The sequence below is a fragment of the Drosophila grimshawi genome, unplaced genomic scaffold (assembly GCF_018153295.1).
Source record: "Drosophila grimshawi isolate 15287-2541.00 unplaced genomic scaffold, ASM1815329v1 contig_1377, whole genome shotgun sequence".
Taxonomy (NCBI): domain Eukaryota; kingdom Metazoa; phylum Arthropoda; class Insecta; order Diptera; family Drosophilidae; genus Drosophila; species Drosophila grimshawi.
In genome coordinates this window covers 10,875,040-10,894,157 of record NW_025062900.1, presented here as the reverse complement: position 1 = coordinate 10,894,157, position 19,118 = coordinate 10,875,040, and the positions used below count along the sequence as shown (strand labels likewise).

The following is a 19,118-nucleotide window of genomic DNA, read 5'->3' as shown; positions in this document are numbered from 1 at the left end:
CACATACACACAGAAACACGTAGACACGTACGGACACGCATATATGCAAGCAAGACGTCAGCAAGTGCGCGACTGCATTACAACAATTGCCTAAGTGAATGAGCGAGTGAGAGAGCGACAGAGCCCAAGAGAGAGGGTGTGAGGTGTGTGTGTGTATGTGAATGTGTGTGAGCAGACAGATGAAAATTGCAATCACAACACACACACACAAACATTTTGCGCCACGCAAAGGCGGCCGGCACTTCGAGCTTCCACTACTCGCATTCGTGTGCGTGTGTGTAATTGTCTGATTATTTTCGTGTGTGTGTATGTACGGATGTACATGTGTGTGTGTTTCTGTGTGCTTTGGATGCACTTGGTGCGATTCATTTGCTTTTATTACCATTTTTGCTGGTCTCTGCTGGCTGCGTTGGCGTCTCTTCCTCCTTCTCCTCCAGCACCTCTCCACCGGCTGCTCGTTTTGTGTTCTTTGCTTTTGCAATTGCACGAACGACCGAGCGACGACAACGGCGACGTCGACGCGTTGACTTTGATCGGCATCGGCTCTTTTAGTGGGGAAAAATGGCAACTCTGGCCAAACGTTGGAGAATAAGTTCTCTACCCTTTTGTCAGTGTGAAGCGCGACTTTGAAATGTACGGTACGCAGCGGCAGACTGCAATTAAAAAAAAAAATTCCAATTTTTATGTGATGCAAAATTTAACAAATTGTTTAAAAAACCCAAAAAAAAAATCCAATAAACAAACTCAAGTGAAAAATAAAAATGTACAAATTGTTATAAATAATATAATAAAACATTGAGTAACATAAAATAAAATCCAAAAAGGCAATCTGCAATTAAACACACTAAATTTCATCGTAATAAAAAGCATTTTTCTGCATTGACGATGACCTACGACAAAGGAAATGAAGTCATACCAATACACAGACAACACTCACTCACTCACACACACTCACCACTCACACATTCAAGTGCAGCTAGGCAAGCGAATAAGTAAAACAGCAAAAAAAAAAGCAGCAGCAGCAGCAAGCAGGCAGGCAACTACAACAACAGTGCTACCCTACCAACCAACAACAAGAAAGCGTCAGCAATGAAAAAGCAAATACGTTGACGTCGCAGTCGCTGTCGTTGTGCTTGCACTGCGCATGCACATGCACACGCATACCAATGCAATCGGCGCACAGGCACCGTGCACTGTTTGCTTGTATTTGTGCGCTTTGTTCGTTGCTTGGGTGCAAAAAAAAGACAAAAAGAAAAAAAATGAAGAAAATAAACTTAATATAGGGGAAAAACTTGAGAAATTATTCTAAAAATATATATTTAAATTGTAAAAACAGCATTTAAAATCAAATGTGAAAATAACAAGAAAATTTGCAAGCATTTCAAGCATTTTTTCTTGGCTCAATTTTATTTCTCTTTATTTTCCGCAGTTATGTATTAAATTTTATAATTTATTTATATGCGCGTATATAAAAACACGTATGTATAAGTGTGTACACACTTAAATTTAATATGCGCGTCATGCTCAAACGGCAGTTGAATGCACTCCGCTGCCGTCCGCTGATAATGAAAAAAATCAACAATAATAATAAATTGTTTTTTTTTTTTTTTATAAATTTATGAAAAGAGATTAAATTTTGTATACCGTATTTTCAATCAATATACACAACATTTACAAGCAAACTATCTTTTTGGCAAACACATAATTAAATAGAAACATTTTCTCCATTTATTCTTATGAATAGTGATTTACAATTTTTAGTGAGATTTTATCAATAACGTATGAGGCTTTTGTAAATTTTCTTCTTATCGAATTGCTCCATTTATTGTATAAGTTATTTATGCATTCGATGAGTCATTTACAAAATTTTGCATTCCGGGCTTGCAAACGACCTTGAATTGCTCTATTATAAACATATAGCTACACATATATACATACATACATATAGTAAAGAATAGGAAACCTTTCAGTTATATATACTATAGAACTGCACACATACACAAATTACTCATCTGGCATTTGCCACGAAATCAAATCAAATCAACACCACAGAATACATACAAATAAATTAATACAAATTTACCACTATCCAAACACACATACAAATAAACTTGTGTGTGTGTGTATGTATGTGTGTATAAACAATTGCAATTACATAAATAATACACAACAATTAAAAACAAAATGCAAAACTGACTCGGAAATCTGAAACTGCGCACGCGTTGCATTTTTTTTCAAGACCAAAAAACTAACAACAAATAAAAACAAATTGCATAGTAAAAATACCCAAAGAAAAAACAACAAAATAGATATAAAGGAAAATAAAAAGAAATGAAAAACTATTAGCAAGAAGCAAAAAACCGAAGCGCAGCTCGGTAAAAAGCAACGCAAGTGAGAAAGGGATAGCAGCTGTTTTTGCTGTCGGCATCGCCTTTGAGGCTCTAAGGACAATGGTTCAAGTGCAAAGAGGATGCCGCGCCAAACGGAGAGTGCAACACCGACACAGGGACAAGGACAGGGACTGGGAGAGGCAGCAGCGGCAAACAGGAAACAGGGAGACAGTGCAAGGACGCGCATTTGCTTTTCGCCGCTTTTGGCCTGTGTGTGGTGAGTTTTAGCCTGCACAAATACAGTGAATAACAGCTACAATGAAATAAATTTAAGTTGACTTTAACCCACGTCCTATGAAATGTGAAGCAGCAGGCAAACGTGAGGAGAATTCACAAGAAGTTAATAGCAAACAAGAAATAGCAAATAGTGCAAATCGTATGAATGCATATTAGTTTAATTGAATTATCAAATGCTAATATTAATCGGCCGTAAGATAATGTCGGATTTCGATTTCGTTTACGGTTCTAAATTTCAATTGGGGCCGGGTCCGCTGTGACATTCTGATAAATAGGAATACTATGATATTCAATTCAGTGCATTATTGTATTGCGTATACGCCGTGTGGTGAATTTACACATTTGCATATGTATTTTAGAACATTGCTCCAGCCATGCAGGCATGCAGCCAGCCAGGCAACCAGTCAGCCAGCCAGCTAGCATCTATTTATAGCATGCAGCCCCTAAAAAATGGAGCAAGAGCTTTCAGAGCTCCAACTGGGAACCGAAAACTCTGCCCTTGAATGGACGCATTCCGCTGGCTGCCCACACAATCGAATATGCATAAACAGATATATATATATATATATATATATGTGTATATATATTCAGATATATAACTGGGCACAGCTGGAAACCAGTTGTTGTTTTTGTTTTTGTTGCTCTTGTTCCGAGTAGCTGCATATGTCAATTCAGTGAAGCATTGATTCCCTTGCACTTCATTGCAACCTCCGCCTCCTCCCACTCCTTGCCACATGTCCTTGCTTAGCGAACTCTGCATACTTTGACATTGATACAGCGTGTATGCGTGGGTGTGTGTCTGTGTGTGTGTGTGTTTGTCTTGTGGTTTCTAGTTGCAGTGACGACGCCTCAGCTGTCAGCTGCATTTGCAATTTGATTTGTCTTCGCATCTCCATTGGCTCGCGTCTCTCTCTCTCTCTCTCTCTCTCTCTCTTTGTTTGTGGATGAAGCGGCTAGCTAAATTGTTTACAGCGACTTCAATAAATAAACCGCTGTAGGAAATATGATGACTCTATTGAAAATCACTTAATCTTATGCTCTGTGCTTTAGCAGTTTTTTTTTATGACTAGTTTTGCATTTCAGTTTATTTTGTGAGTTTGATTCGGATCTCGTGTTTAGCAAAAAAGTTTATCATATAAGAGATTATCTTCCGACCGACTGTTGCTCTTAGAGCTATGGGATATAGTAGTTCGATCTAATATAAAAAAATATCATTAAAGCAAAGAACTTTGACTAATATAATTTTAATTACCTGGTGTTAAATGTAATGCTTAATAAATGTATAATTTGCATGAAATTGAAAACCATTAAATTGAACTCAGTTGTATTTTCAACAAAAGCAGCTAAAGTTTAAATCAGTGCTTTGCTTTACATCGTTATGAGGACTAACTTTTTGCTATAGTGCACTCAACATTTCCGTTCAGCTAACCCTTTGTGCTGGTTATTATTCAACACTGCGTATACGTAATTTGTATAAGGGCATAAACATAAAAAGAAAAACCAAACTGAGAAGCTTATAATTGAAATATGTTTTTCACCAGTTGCCTTTGAATGTTTGGAAAAGGTTACTGTTTGTGCGCTAAGCCGTTGCTCGGACAACTGGCAAATGCAATCAAATCGTATCTGAGCGGATAGACAAAGAGCACAAAAAAGTGGCGGACTTGACTCACTAACAACTCGCCAATCGCCAGATGCAATGGCAACAACTATTGCATTGTTGTTGTTCTTGTTGTGGCTGTTACTAGTTTTTCTTTGAGCCCTTTTTTTCTGTAACACCCTCGCAGTGGGTTTTATGATTTTTTCGTTAAGTGTGTAACGTGTTGAAGTAGACCTTATTAGGTTTACGTATACTTGATTATCATTAAAAGTCTAGTCGATAATAGGCAAATACATTTGCCCCGCTATGTGAGCTTGATCGGTTTTGTTGCAATACTGATGAAACTTGAAATATGCTCATATTTAGACTTTGGGCACATGTCGCAATCAGTCGGATGAGATCACAATTTCATATAGCTGGAAAAATGTAACGCAAAAGATGTTTGAAAAAGAACTTTGGATTTGAAGACATCTTATCATGAGCATCCAATTTATAGGTTCTTTTTGGACTTTGCTCATGCTTAAATAATTTTATAATTAAAATTTTATGAAATTCTTTAATTGTAAAATACTCTGAACGAATTTGTAAAATTCGAAACGTGATTTAAGAATGGTAGGCGACAATTTTACATTGTTGATAGTTTCACTATCTTTTGTGATATTGATATTGGCCTACTTTTTAAGCCATCGATACGAATATCTCGGATCAAATTTTGAATGTTGAATGTACAGAATGTTGTCCCTAACTTGACATGCTTTAAACATGCGAGAATCTAAGGCTATAAGACCAAAACTTACAACTGACCAAGTGGTCCATGCTTCTATAGGGTATGTAACATAGTCGTGCCATTCTATTGTGTGTGCGTGTGTGTCTGTGTGTGTTTTTTTCTCCTATAAGCAGAGGTATCGCCGCCATTGCTGCAGAGTCGCGGCGTTGATAATGGCGCTGATGACGTCGTTGGCATCGCGACGACTGCTGCTGCTGCTGCTGCTGCTCTTGGAGTACAGTCATAGAGACTAATAGAGGACGGCTAGGGACAGTGGGGGACTGTGGGCACTTTATATCGTCTGTTGCCGCAGCCATAAACTACAAAATTCCTTTTAAAGCGTAAAATGCATTCAATAGATACACACAGAGGCAAAGACAGAGACAGGCACGGAAAAGAATACAGTGTAGATACAGATACAACTACAGATGCACAAGATACAGCTACAACTACAGACTTGGCTACAGTTTTAAGAACACAGCATTTAGTTACACACAGTTTGAGCAGCTCTCTCTATCTCTATCTGTATGTGTGTATGTGTGTGTGTGTATCTGTGTCTCTATGTGTATTCATATTTACTTGAAATTCAATTGGCAAACATATCTCAGGCTGTCTTCTGTTTGCTCAAGTTTCAGTTGTTGCTCGGTTTGTTGTTCTCTTTTTTGTTGTTGTGGTTGCTTTGAGCTATTCAAACTTTTTAATTCATTTCCGTTTGTTTTCTTTAATTACGCCTTAGTTTTGATCGATTTCAACGATCGTTATTTGCATCAGGTGATCAAGATAAGTTATATTTTGTTGCTTATTGTTGGTTAAACAAGCAATTCTATTAATTTAATTACTTATTATAGAAACCAGTATAAGAAAAACATGAATTTATCCGCATTGCTCTATTTTCGGTAAATATAACGCTTCGATTTTTGATACTTAATTGCCAACTAATGTCCACTTCTAAACTTATTTGCCTGATTCTTAAAACTATTTGTATAGTTCTTTAAGTTTGTATTTTAATTCGATATAATAGATCGATTTTCATTAGGTGGATCAAAATTCCCCAATACCTAATAAGTGTATAAGAAAAGAATAATAAAAATGTATTCATAAAACTTCTCGCATCACTTTTAAATCTGCATAATGTAGTTTAGTAATTCATTTCACTATAGTTTTAACTGTTCAATAAAATTCGATTGTTTACAATTTTTCGCCCAGTGTAATAATATACGAATAAATGCCCTGTTTCTTATAAACTTTCTAATAGTTTTCAATTAAAAGAATAAATAACAAATACTCAGCTTTAATGACTAACAAAACGTGATTCGAATTTTATAGTCCATTGATTAATGCCAATACTGGTCAAGGGCAACAAATCTAACCACAGGCAATAATCCAACAAGAACAGCAACAATAACACACTAAATGGTGGCCATAATTGGAATCGCTTAAGCTGCATGCACTTTGCAAATTGTATGTGTATGAGTAGTACGGGGAGGGGGAGGGGCTGTGGGTTGTCACCTGCATTTTCTGCACATTTCCGGGCTTGTCATCAATGAACCAACATGCCGAGCATAATCCCTGCTCGATGCACTCAGCAGCCTATTAGCAGCTGCCGTTTCTGTTCAGCTCCCAGCTGCATTTAATTGTTGGCCATGGCTATAAGTCCAATTGCAGTGTTTGGACTAACTGGCAACTTAGGGCTCAATCGTCTGGGTTCGCTTCACTGACTTCTGTAAATGCGCTTGTGTCTTGGATTTGGACCAGCTACAAAATATACCTTTTACCTATTTTTTTTTTTTTACCCTGCAATAGTACTTTATATTAGGGGTTAACACGCTGCAGAAGTTAACGTTATCAGAGCGTAACACTAAATGCAACGCAGCCTTCCGTGGAGGGGGGTGTTTAATTTACCCACAATGCATCTGTGAATGCATTATAAAGGTGTAATCAGTTTGCGCAGCTATTCTGTTACACCTGTGAAAGTAAAGCGCTTATAAAATCTCTTGTTCCACAAAACAAATTGATCTGTTCACTTATTACTTTTCATAGGAAATCGTCTTTTCATATTTAAATGCTGTATTCACGTAGAAGCCAAAATCCAAAGCCAAATGTTTTGCATTGAAATTCAGTTCAGTTTTGACCGATTTCTTACTGTGGAAACCTTAATCTAGGGTAACCTGCTAGTCTGACATATTCGCCTAGTTCAGTTCAACTTGTTTTCAACTATCGTTAGGTCATGACTAACCCTAACAAAAACCAATTTATTTACATAAGTCATTCAAAACTGAGAAAGAGAGGGCGATAGAGAGAGAGAGAGAGAGTGAGTGAGTGAGAGAAAGAGAGAATGCAACACTCTGGAAAACAATTGCAATTGCAAATGCATTGTAATGAATGTCATCCGTTCATTTAAATTATGTCATATTCGCATATTTTCTGACACACATTCGCAAGCGCAAACACACAGCCACACACACACACACACACCCACACCCACAAACATACACACATACTAAACAACTGCGTCTCATTAGTAATGGCAAAATGCCCCCTGGAACAATACGCCCTTCCACTTGCCCTACCACTTCCCCTGCTACTTCCATTTCAACCAACGCACGCTTTGTTTCCGTTTCTATTCAATGCGACACCCTACTAACGAAATACCCCTGCCCCGCCCCATCCCACCCCGACCACTCTTCTCAGACACTGCAGCTGACCAATGAGAATTAAGCGACGCTCTGCTTAAAATATTGCCTCGCTGCTGTTTTACGGCCTTTCAGCATTTTATGGCCCTTGCATAGATTGACAAATTGTCGCTGTTAGAAAAAGAAGAAGAATGTAAAAACGTATAGGACAAACATTTAATAGAGTACAGCGGAAATCTATAGAGAGAATATTTAGATCTTCAGTTTTACTAAACTAAAAATGTTGTACTTTGAACATAAGTTGCTTATTGTTGTAGACAAGTTTCAGATAAGATAAATGGTAATCAGCATTGAATATGTTAATATCATCATTTAAGTCATTAATATTTTAGTTCTATTGTCAACTTAAATAGTGTTTTTTAATAGGTATTTTCTGACTTGTACCGGATCAAGAACTACTCTTAAAGGTAGAACGAAGTATTCTACTTTTATAGTTTATTTTTAGCTTGTTCTTTTGTCTGTACGAACTAGTTCCCCTGTTTTGAATATAGCTTGTTAAAACTTTGTGTAACCAGTACATACATATGACGAAACTGGCCGGATTAGATCACTATATTATATAATTTCCATAGAAACAGTCGGTTTTTGTAAAATAAACTTTTATGTTAATCAAAATCATAATTTATATGTGTTATTATACTACTAATATTTTGAAGAAAAAAATCATTAAGATCCCATTAAGATTTCATATAGCTAGCATAGGAACGATCGGTCGAAGATGAGCTCTTTTTGTTTAACAAATTTTTTCCCCGGCTATGCATGTTAATAATCACCTAAAATGTTTACAAAAAATCATAGAGCTTTCATCGATCGATTTTCTAAATATATAGTAAGAATGTACATTTAAATGATGACAGTTTGACTACGGTCCAATCTAATATAATCTTCGACGTGCGTAAGATATCAAATACATTTTTAGACAGATCTTCAAAATTTCAGAAACGTACAAAAGCTGACTGCTACGAAAAACCGGCTTCTTCGAGCGCTGATGCTTATGATAAAACTCTCCTATTGGATTACATCATCTAATGGTTGCCTTCGATATACACAGACAAGTTTTCTTCTCTTTCTATCTGCTGTCTTTTTCCACTCTCACCACTTAATCTGCTCTCTCTCCCGCTCTCCCGCTCACTCTTTCACTCTTTCGCTCTCTGTACAGTTCTAGCATATGCAAAATGGCCGTCAATCGGTTTGTCACACTATTAAATATTTGTTCGCATTGTGTTGCTAAGGCGTCAAAGCTGTTGTTGTTTTTGTTGTTGTTGCTGTTTGTGTTGTTATTGCTTTGGCTGTTGCTATTGCGGTGCTACTTTTTGATTGCTGTTTATTTGGTTTTTGCGTTACTTTTTTCACTCATTAATTTCAATTTGCTGTTTAAATAGCTAGCCGCATGTTGGACGCCATTTTGATATTGATGTCGCGCCGTCTTAATTTAACAATTTAACATTTAGTCATTTTATGTTCTATATTTTTTGTTTAATTTTTTTATTATTTGTTCCGCTTAAGCTGCAGTCATTAGAAATTGACACAGAAAAATTAAAAATTACATCAGCATTTCATTTCATTTTAAGTTGCTTTTCAGTTTCAAATCAGTGCGGACTAACATGACCGAGATCTAATCAATTGGCTCGACTATAGCCTTCTTACATATGTATTTTAACAGTTTAACTAAGTCTTTTGTTTCTTTTTCGTTTAACAAAGCTGCTCCCTCTTTTCTTGCAATCACGAAAAAATACCACGCAAATTCAATTTGTGCATAAACTTTCAGATCTTTTACATATAATTTCCAGATATGGCTGCCTATCAGTTTCACCAGCTCACTTCATATATACTTACATATATATATACGTAAATATATATATTTATGTATATAAGCCCTTTTGCTATAATAATCATGCTACATCAATTGGCCGAGGTGCTCAGGTTATTTGCAAACTTTGCCGCACCAGGCCGCAAATCCCATAAAAATCAACAGATTTTTGTCTTTAAAATTGCTTACCAAATTATATGGTCAGGTGACTCTTGCTCTTCCTCTTTCTCTTTCGCTTCTTTCTCTGTATCTGTACTGCATAACGGTAAAGCTAATTTATGCCACAACTCTTGAGGAATTACTCTAAGGCGCAAAGGCGGAAGTTGCTGCTGCTGCTGCTGTTGCTGACCAAGAAGCCAATTGAATGCAACAACTACAACAACATTTTGCAGGTTGCAAGAAGTGGGCAAGTGTATAAAACGGGACAAATGAAAAGCCGTTGGATTTTTGTTGGCCAGCAGCAGCATTTAAAGGCCAGCTGCAAATGTCCAGTCTTCTGTATCAATGGGTAAACCAGTTTATATATATATATTTTTTTTTTTTGGTAACACGCGGCGTATGCGTAATTAGATTTGCATTCACTAATTGGACTAACGCTTCAGCGCATTGCACTCCAGGTTAAACACGGGGCTTATACCAAACACAACTCTACAAACTGTCCAAATTCGCAAAATGATAGACTTGCCAAATACCATTTACTATATTTTTGAGCTTCGTTGACTACTGGAAAGACTTATTTACATTATAATAAAAAGAGGAAAAACCAATTAAAATCGATACTTACTAGTCTTCAAGTTCAAAGCTAAGCTGTTAATGCTCAATGAGTTTTTTACAGGGTATCTTGCGCAATAATGAGCACAAGTTCAGTCAACACATAAATATTTGATCAGGGGCAAAAAATCGCCAGTGATGAAAAAAAAAATAATAATAATGTAGTGAATTCTGGTTTAACAACGTACACTGATCCTCAAAATGACATTGGTATTCTTTTGCTGCTGCTGCTGCTGTTGATGCTTCTTCTTCTTGCATATATCGTCGCGTTGTTGTGCCTCGGAGGGGTGCCAAAGCGTTCCTCTTGCTTTTTTGTTCTGCGCACGATGACGTTGCATTTTAGCGCTGCTCTGTTCTTTTCTGTTCTGTTCTGTTCTGTTTTTTTTCCTTTTGCAACGTCAATAAACGAGTTTTTTTTGCGGCCTCGTGTCCCTTGCCTGGAGCCAAACAGAACTGCCCAAGCCACGCTCTATTGGAGTCGCAAACACGGTTGGGGATTTAAGGTGCACGGAGAGAGAGGGGGTCAAGAGGGGTTTGTTTCGAGTTTGTATTCGACTTTGGTTCGTCTACCTTGTGTGCGTGTGTGTTGTGTGTGTTTCTCTAGTTGCTTTTGTGTTTGGTGTGTGTTGCCATGTTGCATAGGATTTTGAACCCGTTTCTGTTGTCATGTAGTCTCACCCCTCCTCTGCGCCGTTGCCACTTGGTGTGCTGCACTCCATGTGGCGGCGTCCATAACCTAACCTAACTTTTTTCGTTAGCCTCGAAAGCACCGAGATGAAATAGCGTGCGGTAAACGCTTTGTTACCTCTTCTTCCTCCTCTTCTTGTTATTCTTGTTCTTTTTGTTGTTGCTATTTCTCTTTTCTTCGTTTTTTTTTTGTTTTTGTCCGACTTTGTGCTTTTGTGTCGAATGTTAAACGTTGAATACTCTAACTGTCTGTTTGCTTGATTGCTTTCACGCCTGATGTCCTTTGACCTTTTTATTGCTTTGCAGATAGATGTAATTGTTGCATTTAACATTCTTGTTCTGCATATTTTTGTATTTGAATATTAATCGTATGATTAACCCGATTTAAGATCATCGAGTTACTCAATTTATTTGATTATTAATTGTTGATTCATTTCTTTTATGTGATATATTGATATATTTATACTTAAATCAAATATTTATTGATTTGTGTATTTTTGGTTGTCTAGCTCTTGACATACGGAAATTCTAACAGAACAAAACATTTTAAAGTCATGTGTAATTTTTCTCAAGAAATCATTAAAATTAAAACAAAGAATACAAACAACAAAAACCATTTGAAAATTTGTTCTTATCGTATTTCCAAATCTAAAAGTATAAAAAAAAAACTAAGAATGGCCAACGATTCGCTTTAAATAATCTATCTCCCAATAGTTCCTCTCTTTCTTCGTGCATTCAAAGTTTGAATATTAGCGAGCGGGATAGATAGCTGCCACTATACCACAATGCTTAGACTGAGCGAGATAGCGAATCAGGCGTTGATTATGAGCTAACCCAGCAGCTATAAATTATATAACTAAATATTTTTTGACAACAGCCGAAAGTTTTTTGGGCTAGTAAACTTTGTATTTTATTAACCAAAGTTGGCGCTCAGCTCTGCTCAGCTGGGAAGAACTTTTGCTGTCAGCTTAAGTGATGCGCTTCCTCATCTGCTGAGCAAGATATTCTCTTAATGAAAATAATTGCATTTTTGCTTTCTTTACTTTGTGCATAATTTATGAGCGCACCCACATACAACCACACTCATAACTCATTGAGGCTGAAAAGCTTAAGGAATATTCTCTCTCTCTCTCTCTCTGTCTCTCTCGCTCTCTCTTTTGGAATAGCGGCTGAGTGAATTGTGGAACATGTGTGGGTGTCAGTCGTCAGTTCTTTGCATTGCACAGTTGCAAAGCAACGTAAAATGCAATCAACAACAATGAAAAATTACAAACAGCAGCAGCAACAGCAGCAGCAAATACAATAACAATAACAACGACAGCTTGCGTATTTCCTGTGTGTGAATGAAAAGCAGCCACAGCAACAAAAAGAGAATCGAGTGCAAAATTCACTTTGTGGATATTTTGCAAGCACAAAGAGCGTGAGAAGCTTGCCAAAGAGAGCGCCAAATTATAGGAGTAAAGCTTTTGTTTGCTGCTCTCGCTGCTTGCTTGTGTGCGCTCTCTTACGCTCTTAATGCTCTGCTGCGCTGCACGCTGTGTGTCATTGACCTTTGAAATTGCATTGCATGTGGCTTCGCTTATGTGCTGATGCCACCGCTGCTGCTGCCGCCGCTGCTGTCGCTGCTGCTGCTCTTGCTGCTTTTTGCTCTGCTTTGCTTTTGCTACGTCATTCTATGTTATTTCGCATTGCCCACATGCCCCGGCAGTCGGCGTCTGTGTCTGCTTCGGCTTCTGCTTCTGCCAGCCTTCCTTTTGCTGTGACTTCGTCATCAAGCTCTTCTCCACACCAGTGCTGTCAACTTTTGAGCTGCAAAAAAAAGCTAGATTTTGGTTGAAAAAAGCTACAATTTATTTTAAAATCTCACATGAGCGCTACAAACTTTATGACTTTGCGCTTGCTCATGTATTGTAATTGTAAATTTACAAAGAAGCTAAAATAAAATAAAACAGCGCTAAAACCGTCAATTATTCCCGCCGATCACTTTCAAATGAAGCTAGAGTTGGCGGGAAAAATGCGTAATTGGCAACATTGCTGAGTGCACACAGCTTAAGCGACACGTGTATTTGTTTTTGTGCTTTGGCATAACATGAAATTATATTCAGGCAACTGCAGCACAAAAAAATAACCATAGCTGCTTATCTCTGCCACTCGCTGCCTCTCCCCGTTCTGCTTTCTGTTGCTGATGATGCTGCTGATGATGCTGCTGCAGATGCTGCTGCCTTATTGTGTCTTGCAAGTTATTTTAATATCTTCTGCGCTGCGCTTTCAATATCTTGCGCTTTTTTTAAGCTCTTTTCTGCTTTCCTTCGATAATCGCTCGATAGGAAAAGTTTTGCTATGGCGCGGGGGACTGGCGGGTCGGGGTTGACAATTACTTGGATGGGCGACAACTCTACGCCGGAGATTCTCTCAGAATCGCATTGTCTGCGTGGAGGCAAACAGCAGCAGCAGCAGCAGTAATAGCAGCAGCAGGCGGTGCAGAAGTTCATTGAACGCCCCGCAGACATAAAGCAAACTCAATAAACGAACGCACAGCGCAAATAAACAGCAGCCAATAAGAAAAACGAATGCGAAGATACAAATCGCAATCGGACAGAAGAAGATGCAGAGACAGACACAACGCACAGGCAACACGCAGCAGTAACAGAAACAGACTCAGACAGAAACAAAAGGCAGCAAAAAAAAAAAAAAAATTTATACAAAAAGAGGCCCTAGCACAACTTGCTACCAAGCAAATGCACCCATATCATACACACACACACACACACAGAGTTGCATATGCAATGCTTTGATATTGAGCATGATTAGCACAGTTGTTGATGGTGCCATAAAACCGATTCGGTCTCAGTATAACAGGTGTTTAGAGGCAATTCAAAACGGTTAAATTGAACCTGTTTTGCTGGGCTAAAACCAGACAAGAAATATTTATAGTTACTAGTTTAATTTTAATTTTAAAAAAATAGTTGTGATACTTTCTGGTAATTTAAATAAATCAGTAAAAATTTTTACATAGATAAATAAAAGATTGTACAAAAATTGGATTTACTCTATTAAAAAGTTTTTGGAACGATCGAATCGAACTAGTTTTATAACAAGCAAATTTCCAAAATTGATGTCGAACTTCTCCTCGAATGTGTTTTAGTTCTGCCAACAGGTGAACGGCTTAAATGATACCCTATCAATAGTGAATCAGGAAACTGACTCACTGCACGCAACACACACACACACACACACATATATATATGCCAAATCAGAACACACACACAGAAACACATCAGCATTATGATTTAATTGCACAAAAGAATGAGTGGGGGGACAATGTTGTGCAATTTTGCGGAGCAACAAAAGAGCATCAGAGTCATAACAAGCAAAGCAAGTGACTGGCCAGACTCGGACCCAGACCTACAGTCGTCAAGGAGAGTGAAGTGAAGTGTGCAAGGAAAAGGAAGACCGTAAAAAGGAGCATCATTCATACACGAAATTCGGGAAAGAAAAGAGAGAAGAGCGAAGAGAGAAGTAAGAGAGCGTCGCGATGACAAGGCAACGACAACCATGACCCACACCAACAAACAGGAAGCGAAACGACAAAATAAACGCCAAAACCGCTTTGCCAAAAAACCCAGCAACTGTAATAAAAATACAACATGCAAAAGACTGCGGCAGCAGAGAGAGAGAAAGAGAGAGAGAGAGAGAGAGAGAGAGAGAGAGAGAGAGAGAGAGAGAGAGAGAGCGAGAGCGACTCAGCAAAAGAGAGTAGAGTCTGCAGGCAGAGCGAGAGGAATCATTTACTCGCTTCAACGCCAAATTTCAATTACAATTACCAACACGGCGACAAGAGCAAGGTTGCCACATTTGGTACAAATGTACCAAAACTGGTACAATTGGGTTTTTTATTATTTTTTTAATATTTACATTGGTACATTTTTTGCTCTTTTTCGTAAAAACCACAAAATAAATGTAGTTCATATTTGTAAAGATTGTGCAAAACAATATTTCATTAGTCAGAAAAACATTTAGAAGAATTACATTTACTAAATAAAAATGATACTTTTTAAACTAAAAATAATACTTTTTTTTAATAATTTGAACAAAGTATGCAAAATAAAAAATTCACTGCTCAAGAAAACATTTAGAAAAATTACATTTACCATATAAAAAGTATATTTTTCAACAAAAGCAATATTTGCTTTTACTGTTTGGTACATTTCATAATTTGGCCAATTGGACAAGATGCTTCCATATTTAAATTATGAATAAAAACATTTATAAAAATATCATTTACTATACAAAAAAATTATGCTTTCAACAAAAAGTAAGTTTGGTACATTTAAAAACTTTGCCAATTGGCAACCATGGAGAAGAGTGCCGAAAAATATTGAAGCGTAGACAGCGAAGTATGCAAAGTCAAAAAAAGAAGAAGAACGAGAGTGTGGGGCGAGGGGCGAGGCGCGCATTGGAGGCGTGGCAGTGCAGCTTAGTGTGAATGAAGCATAAACTACGCGCCGCACATAGCAGCACACAGCAGAATAAGAAGCCGAAAAAAAGTCGTCACAGACCCCCAGCCAAACAGACGCATACAATCATGCACGTAGTGGGTATGTGTGTGTGTGTGTATGAGTATGTGTGTGTATGAGTATGTGTGTGTATGAGTATGTGTATGTATGAGTGTGTGTGTGTACATATGGCTATTAAAAATGGCTGCTAACATGACTGCGAACATGGAAGAAGGCAGCGCAACAGACAGAGACGAAGCACACACACCAATACACACTAACACAAACACAAACGCACAAATACACACACACACCAACACACACACACACGAACACAAACACACACACGAACACAAACACACACACACACATGCATGCATGCATGCATATAACTCCAACAGCAGGCAGCATTTAAATCGGAGCAATGGCAACACCGGCAGAGCAGAGCCAGCAGCTCCAATGCTCCAGTACGAATGAAGTTGCAAAACAGAATGCGCAAAGGTTAATCAACTCTGCATTTGGCTTTGGCTTTGCCTTTGCCCGTTGCCTTTGCCTGTGCCAACTTGCCAACTTCCCAACTCGCCACTGGGATTTTTCAAATGGCAGAAGAGTCGTCGCCTCCACGCCAAAACTCAACTCAACGTCTCCATTGCAGCTCTCCACGCGCAGCGCCATGTTGTTGTCTGTGGCTCCGTCGCACAACCAAGAAAACGGAGTAGGCAACATTCACAAACAACAACAACAACAAAAGCAACAACAGCAACAAACGGCATCTAATTGAATTGCTTGCATGTGCCGCTTATCTCACAGTTTGTCTGCTAGTATGTGTGTGTGTGTGTATGTTGCCTATGTATGCAACTCCCATGACAATGGCATTGAAAGAGCACCGTGCAAGCAAGCAAACGTTTAAGGGGGAAGCGCGAGAGAGAACGAGAGGGACAGCGTGTAAGAGAGCAATGCAGCGAGCTTAAGAGCGCGCGCTTGCAAATGGCGTATTGCATAATTTTGTGCAATTGAGCTTTGTGTAGGTGCCAATGACTGTGTGTGTATGTGTGTGTGTGTGTTTATGTGTGTGTTTTTGTGTGTGTGACATTGGCTTTCATATGCTGAAACCCTTGTTGGCCTTGGTTTTTTGAGATTGGCGGAGAATTGGGAATTTGCCCTGCGGGATTGCATTGAAAGGGACTGAATAAATAAAATAAAAATATAAATAAAAGATAATTGCTGAATATTGTGCTTTAAATTATTTTTATTCAAGTAATTAAATTTATGTCTATAAAGTATATTTATTAAAAAATCCTTAAACACACAAATAATATTAAGACCATTGTTGAAGTATTTTTTTAATACGCTCATATATAAAAGAAAAAAATATTATTCCCTAACTAATAATTTTTCTTTATTATCGAAAAATGTGGCGCACATCTAAAACAAATAAATATTATTAATTAAATATTAATTTTGTTCATAAATTGATTTTAAATTATTTCCTACTCAATTTTTAATATGTGAATATTAATAATGAAAAATACAATGCACGGAAATTGAACAATCAAGTTACAAATTTAAGTGACCAGCGGCCAAATACAAATACACCCACACACACAGACCCAGACAAAGGGTCGGCCATTAAAAATTAAAATTAATAGCCTCGAGTTCGATTTTCATGCAAAAATTTGCACATGATTGCTCGCCGTTGAATCGTGGAAATCGATGATTAATGTGCAAAATAAGTGAATTCGCAATATATAATTTGCACAATGCTGCGTTTAAGTATTATTCTCATTTTAATGCAAATTTCGATTACGACATTGTATTTGCATAAATGGCTGTAAAAGATATCGACTTCTGGCATTCCCCTGGCGTATGCTTAATGTGCCTACTTTTAGACCAACGCTTATCATTCAGTAAGCACACAAAACACAAAAATCCCAAAATAATTACAGCTTATGAAATGACAAAAACTTTTGTTTCTTTTTTGTTTGTTTGTGTAGGGAGCAGTTAAATGAGTGCAATGCGGGCCAAAAACCAAAATCAAAACAAGCAAAAAGTAAACAAATGCGCGCTAAGAGCACAATTTAAATATATAAGAGCATTAGTGCAGTGCAAAGAGAGCACAAGAGAGCTTTTGCCGATTGCGGGGCAATGGCAATACAAAGCTCTCGCTGTCGCGCTGCCGCTGCTTACTGAGCTGTTACCGGTTTTTTCTTTCATTTTTTTTTGCGCGCGACGGCAGCGTCGCAACATAAGTAGGAAGGAAACGAGAAAGCGCTGACGTCGCTGCCGCTGCCGCTATCGCTGCCTTTGTCGACGCCGTCGTTGTTGTTGACTGTGCGAAATTTTGTTGAGGCAGGTCCTGGCCAAAATAGGTACAGCCAACGAACTGCTCTCAGACAGAACGCGACGTTTGTGTTACGTGCGTGTGTGTGTGTGAGTTGTGCTGCTGCCACCAATGGGTGAAGACGCAGCAGCATTTTGGCAGCGTCTCGCTGTTGTATGTGTGTGTGTGTGTGCAAGCAAGAACAACAGCGAACAGCAGGCACAACAAACATAAGCAACATTTAGTCAAAACATACGATAGATACAGAGACACACACACACACATAGGTACGCTCAGCTGCAGCAGCAGACCGTGCTGCTCGCAGCGACTGCGCTGCTCAGTCGCATTTCAGAGTTTTGAGTTTTGTTGTTTCGAGCATTTGCCGTTCAGGAAGCGCAACGCCAAGTTGCCCAAAAACGTAGCAAACTAAAGCTAACACATACATATATGTATATACATATATATATATTAGATAAACACATATATGTACTTCTATATATGTATATTCACATGGCTATAACCGTTAGTTTTTGATTATCTGGTGTGCAATTTTTTAGTGTGTGTGTGTTTCTTTGAATTTCTGTTCAGATTTTTCGTTTGCATCTCTGTTTTGTTGTTTTTTTTTGAGTTGGTATGGTGGAGAGGGGGGCGGGGGGAATGGCTATGAATATGTAATGCAGTTTCCATCTTTGTTGCAAATTGAATTGCAGCTTGCTGCAGTAAGAACAACGGAGCAGCAAACGGCTTACGTGGCCAGAGGAGAAATCTATTGAGAGATTTACCTACAGCCAAAACGAATGCAGCAAATATTGGCAATAAAAATAAACTAATACTCCAATTTCTTTATATTTACAGTTGCAACACGATGCGCTCAAAAGGTGCAGCAAAAGGAAATACTTCTCTTCATTGAACCTGGTCGCAGTAAGAGGAATTCAAATTAAAATGAATGAATGAAATGAATTAAAATGAATAGTAAACGTTTTGTTTCTTTCAGCTCCACTGCACAAAGGAAAAACGAATTTCACAACAATCGTAAATGGGGAGAAAATGTGGAATACTCACGGCTCACATATAAGCCAATATCAAATTATAATCAAATAATGAGAAATGGTGCATACTTACATATGGACCATTAACAGAAACCCGTAAATCCGAACTTGTGCTGTTTTTTATCTGTTACAAGACCGGCATTATGGGAGTCTGTCAATGCAAACAACTGGTTTTTGGCAACAAAAGACTACAAAAGAAACATTAAAACATATCAAGCAACAAGAATATGTAAAGCAACAAAAGCACAGAGAAAACAAAGAACTATAAATGAAATTTTATCAACAAACAAACAATAAGGAAC

At 38.0% G+C, this 19,118-nt stretch overlaps 1 protein-coding gene across 2 annotated transcripts; it reads left to right on the top strand.

Annotated features, from left to right (window-relative positions):
* Nucleotides 1–2,320: 2,320 nt before the first annotated feature.
* On the top strand, nt 2,321–18,910 carry LOC116805326. Of its 2 annotated transcripts, none has more exons than XM_032736553.1 (3): nt 2,321–2,607; nt 18,623–18,688; nt 18,762–18,910. In XM_032736553.1, exons 1-3 carry the CDS (start codon nt 2,451–2,453, stop codon nt 18,866–18,868), a joined length of 330 nt encoding a protein of 109 aa, XP_032592444.1. In that variant the 5' UTR covers nt 2,321–2,450; the 3' UTR covers nt 18,869–18,910. The 2 variants fall into 2 exon arrangements, with proteins under 2 accessions (XP_032592444.1, XP_032592445.1); XM_032736554.1 differs by lacking the exon at nt 2,321–2,607 and adding an exon at nt 15,271–15,549.
* Nucleotides 18,911–19,118: the final 208 nt, after the last annotated feature.

Coding starts and splice junctions, on each gene's coding strand:
- LOC116805326 (XM_032736553.1), top strand. CDS start 2,451: ATGGTTCAAGTGCAAAGAGGATGCCGCGCCAAACGGAGAGTGCAACAC. Junction 2,608..18,622: donor CCGCTTTTGGCCTGTGTGTG/GTGAGTTTTAGC, acceptor TTATATTTACAG/TTGCAACACGATGCGCTCAA. Junction 18,689..18,761: donor CTTCATTGAACCTGGTCGCA/GTAAGAGGAATT, acceptor TGTTTCTTTCAG/CTCCACTGCACAAAGGAAAA.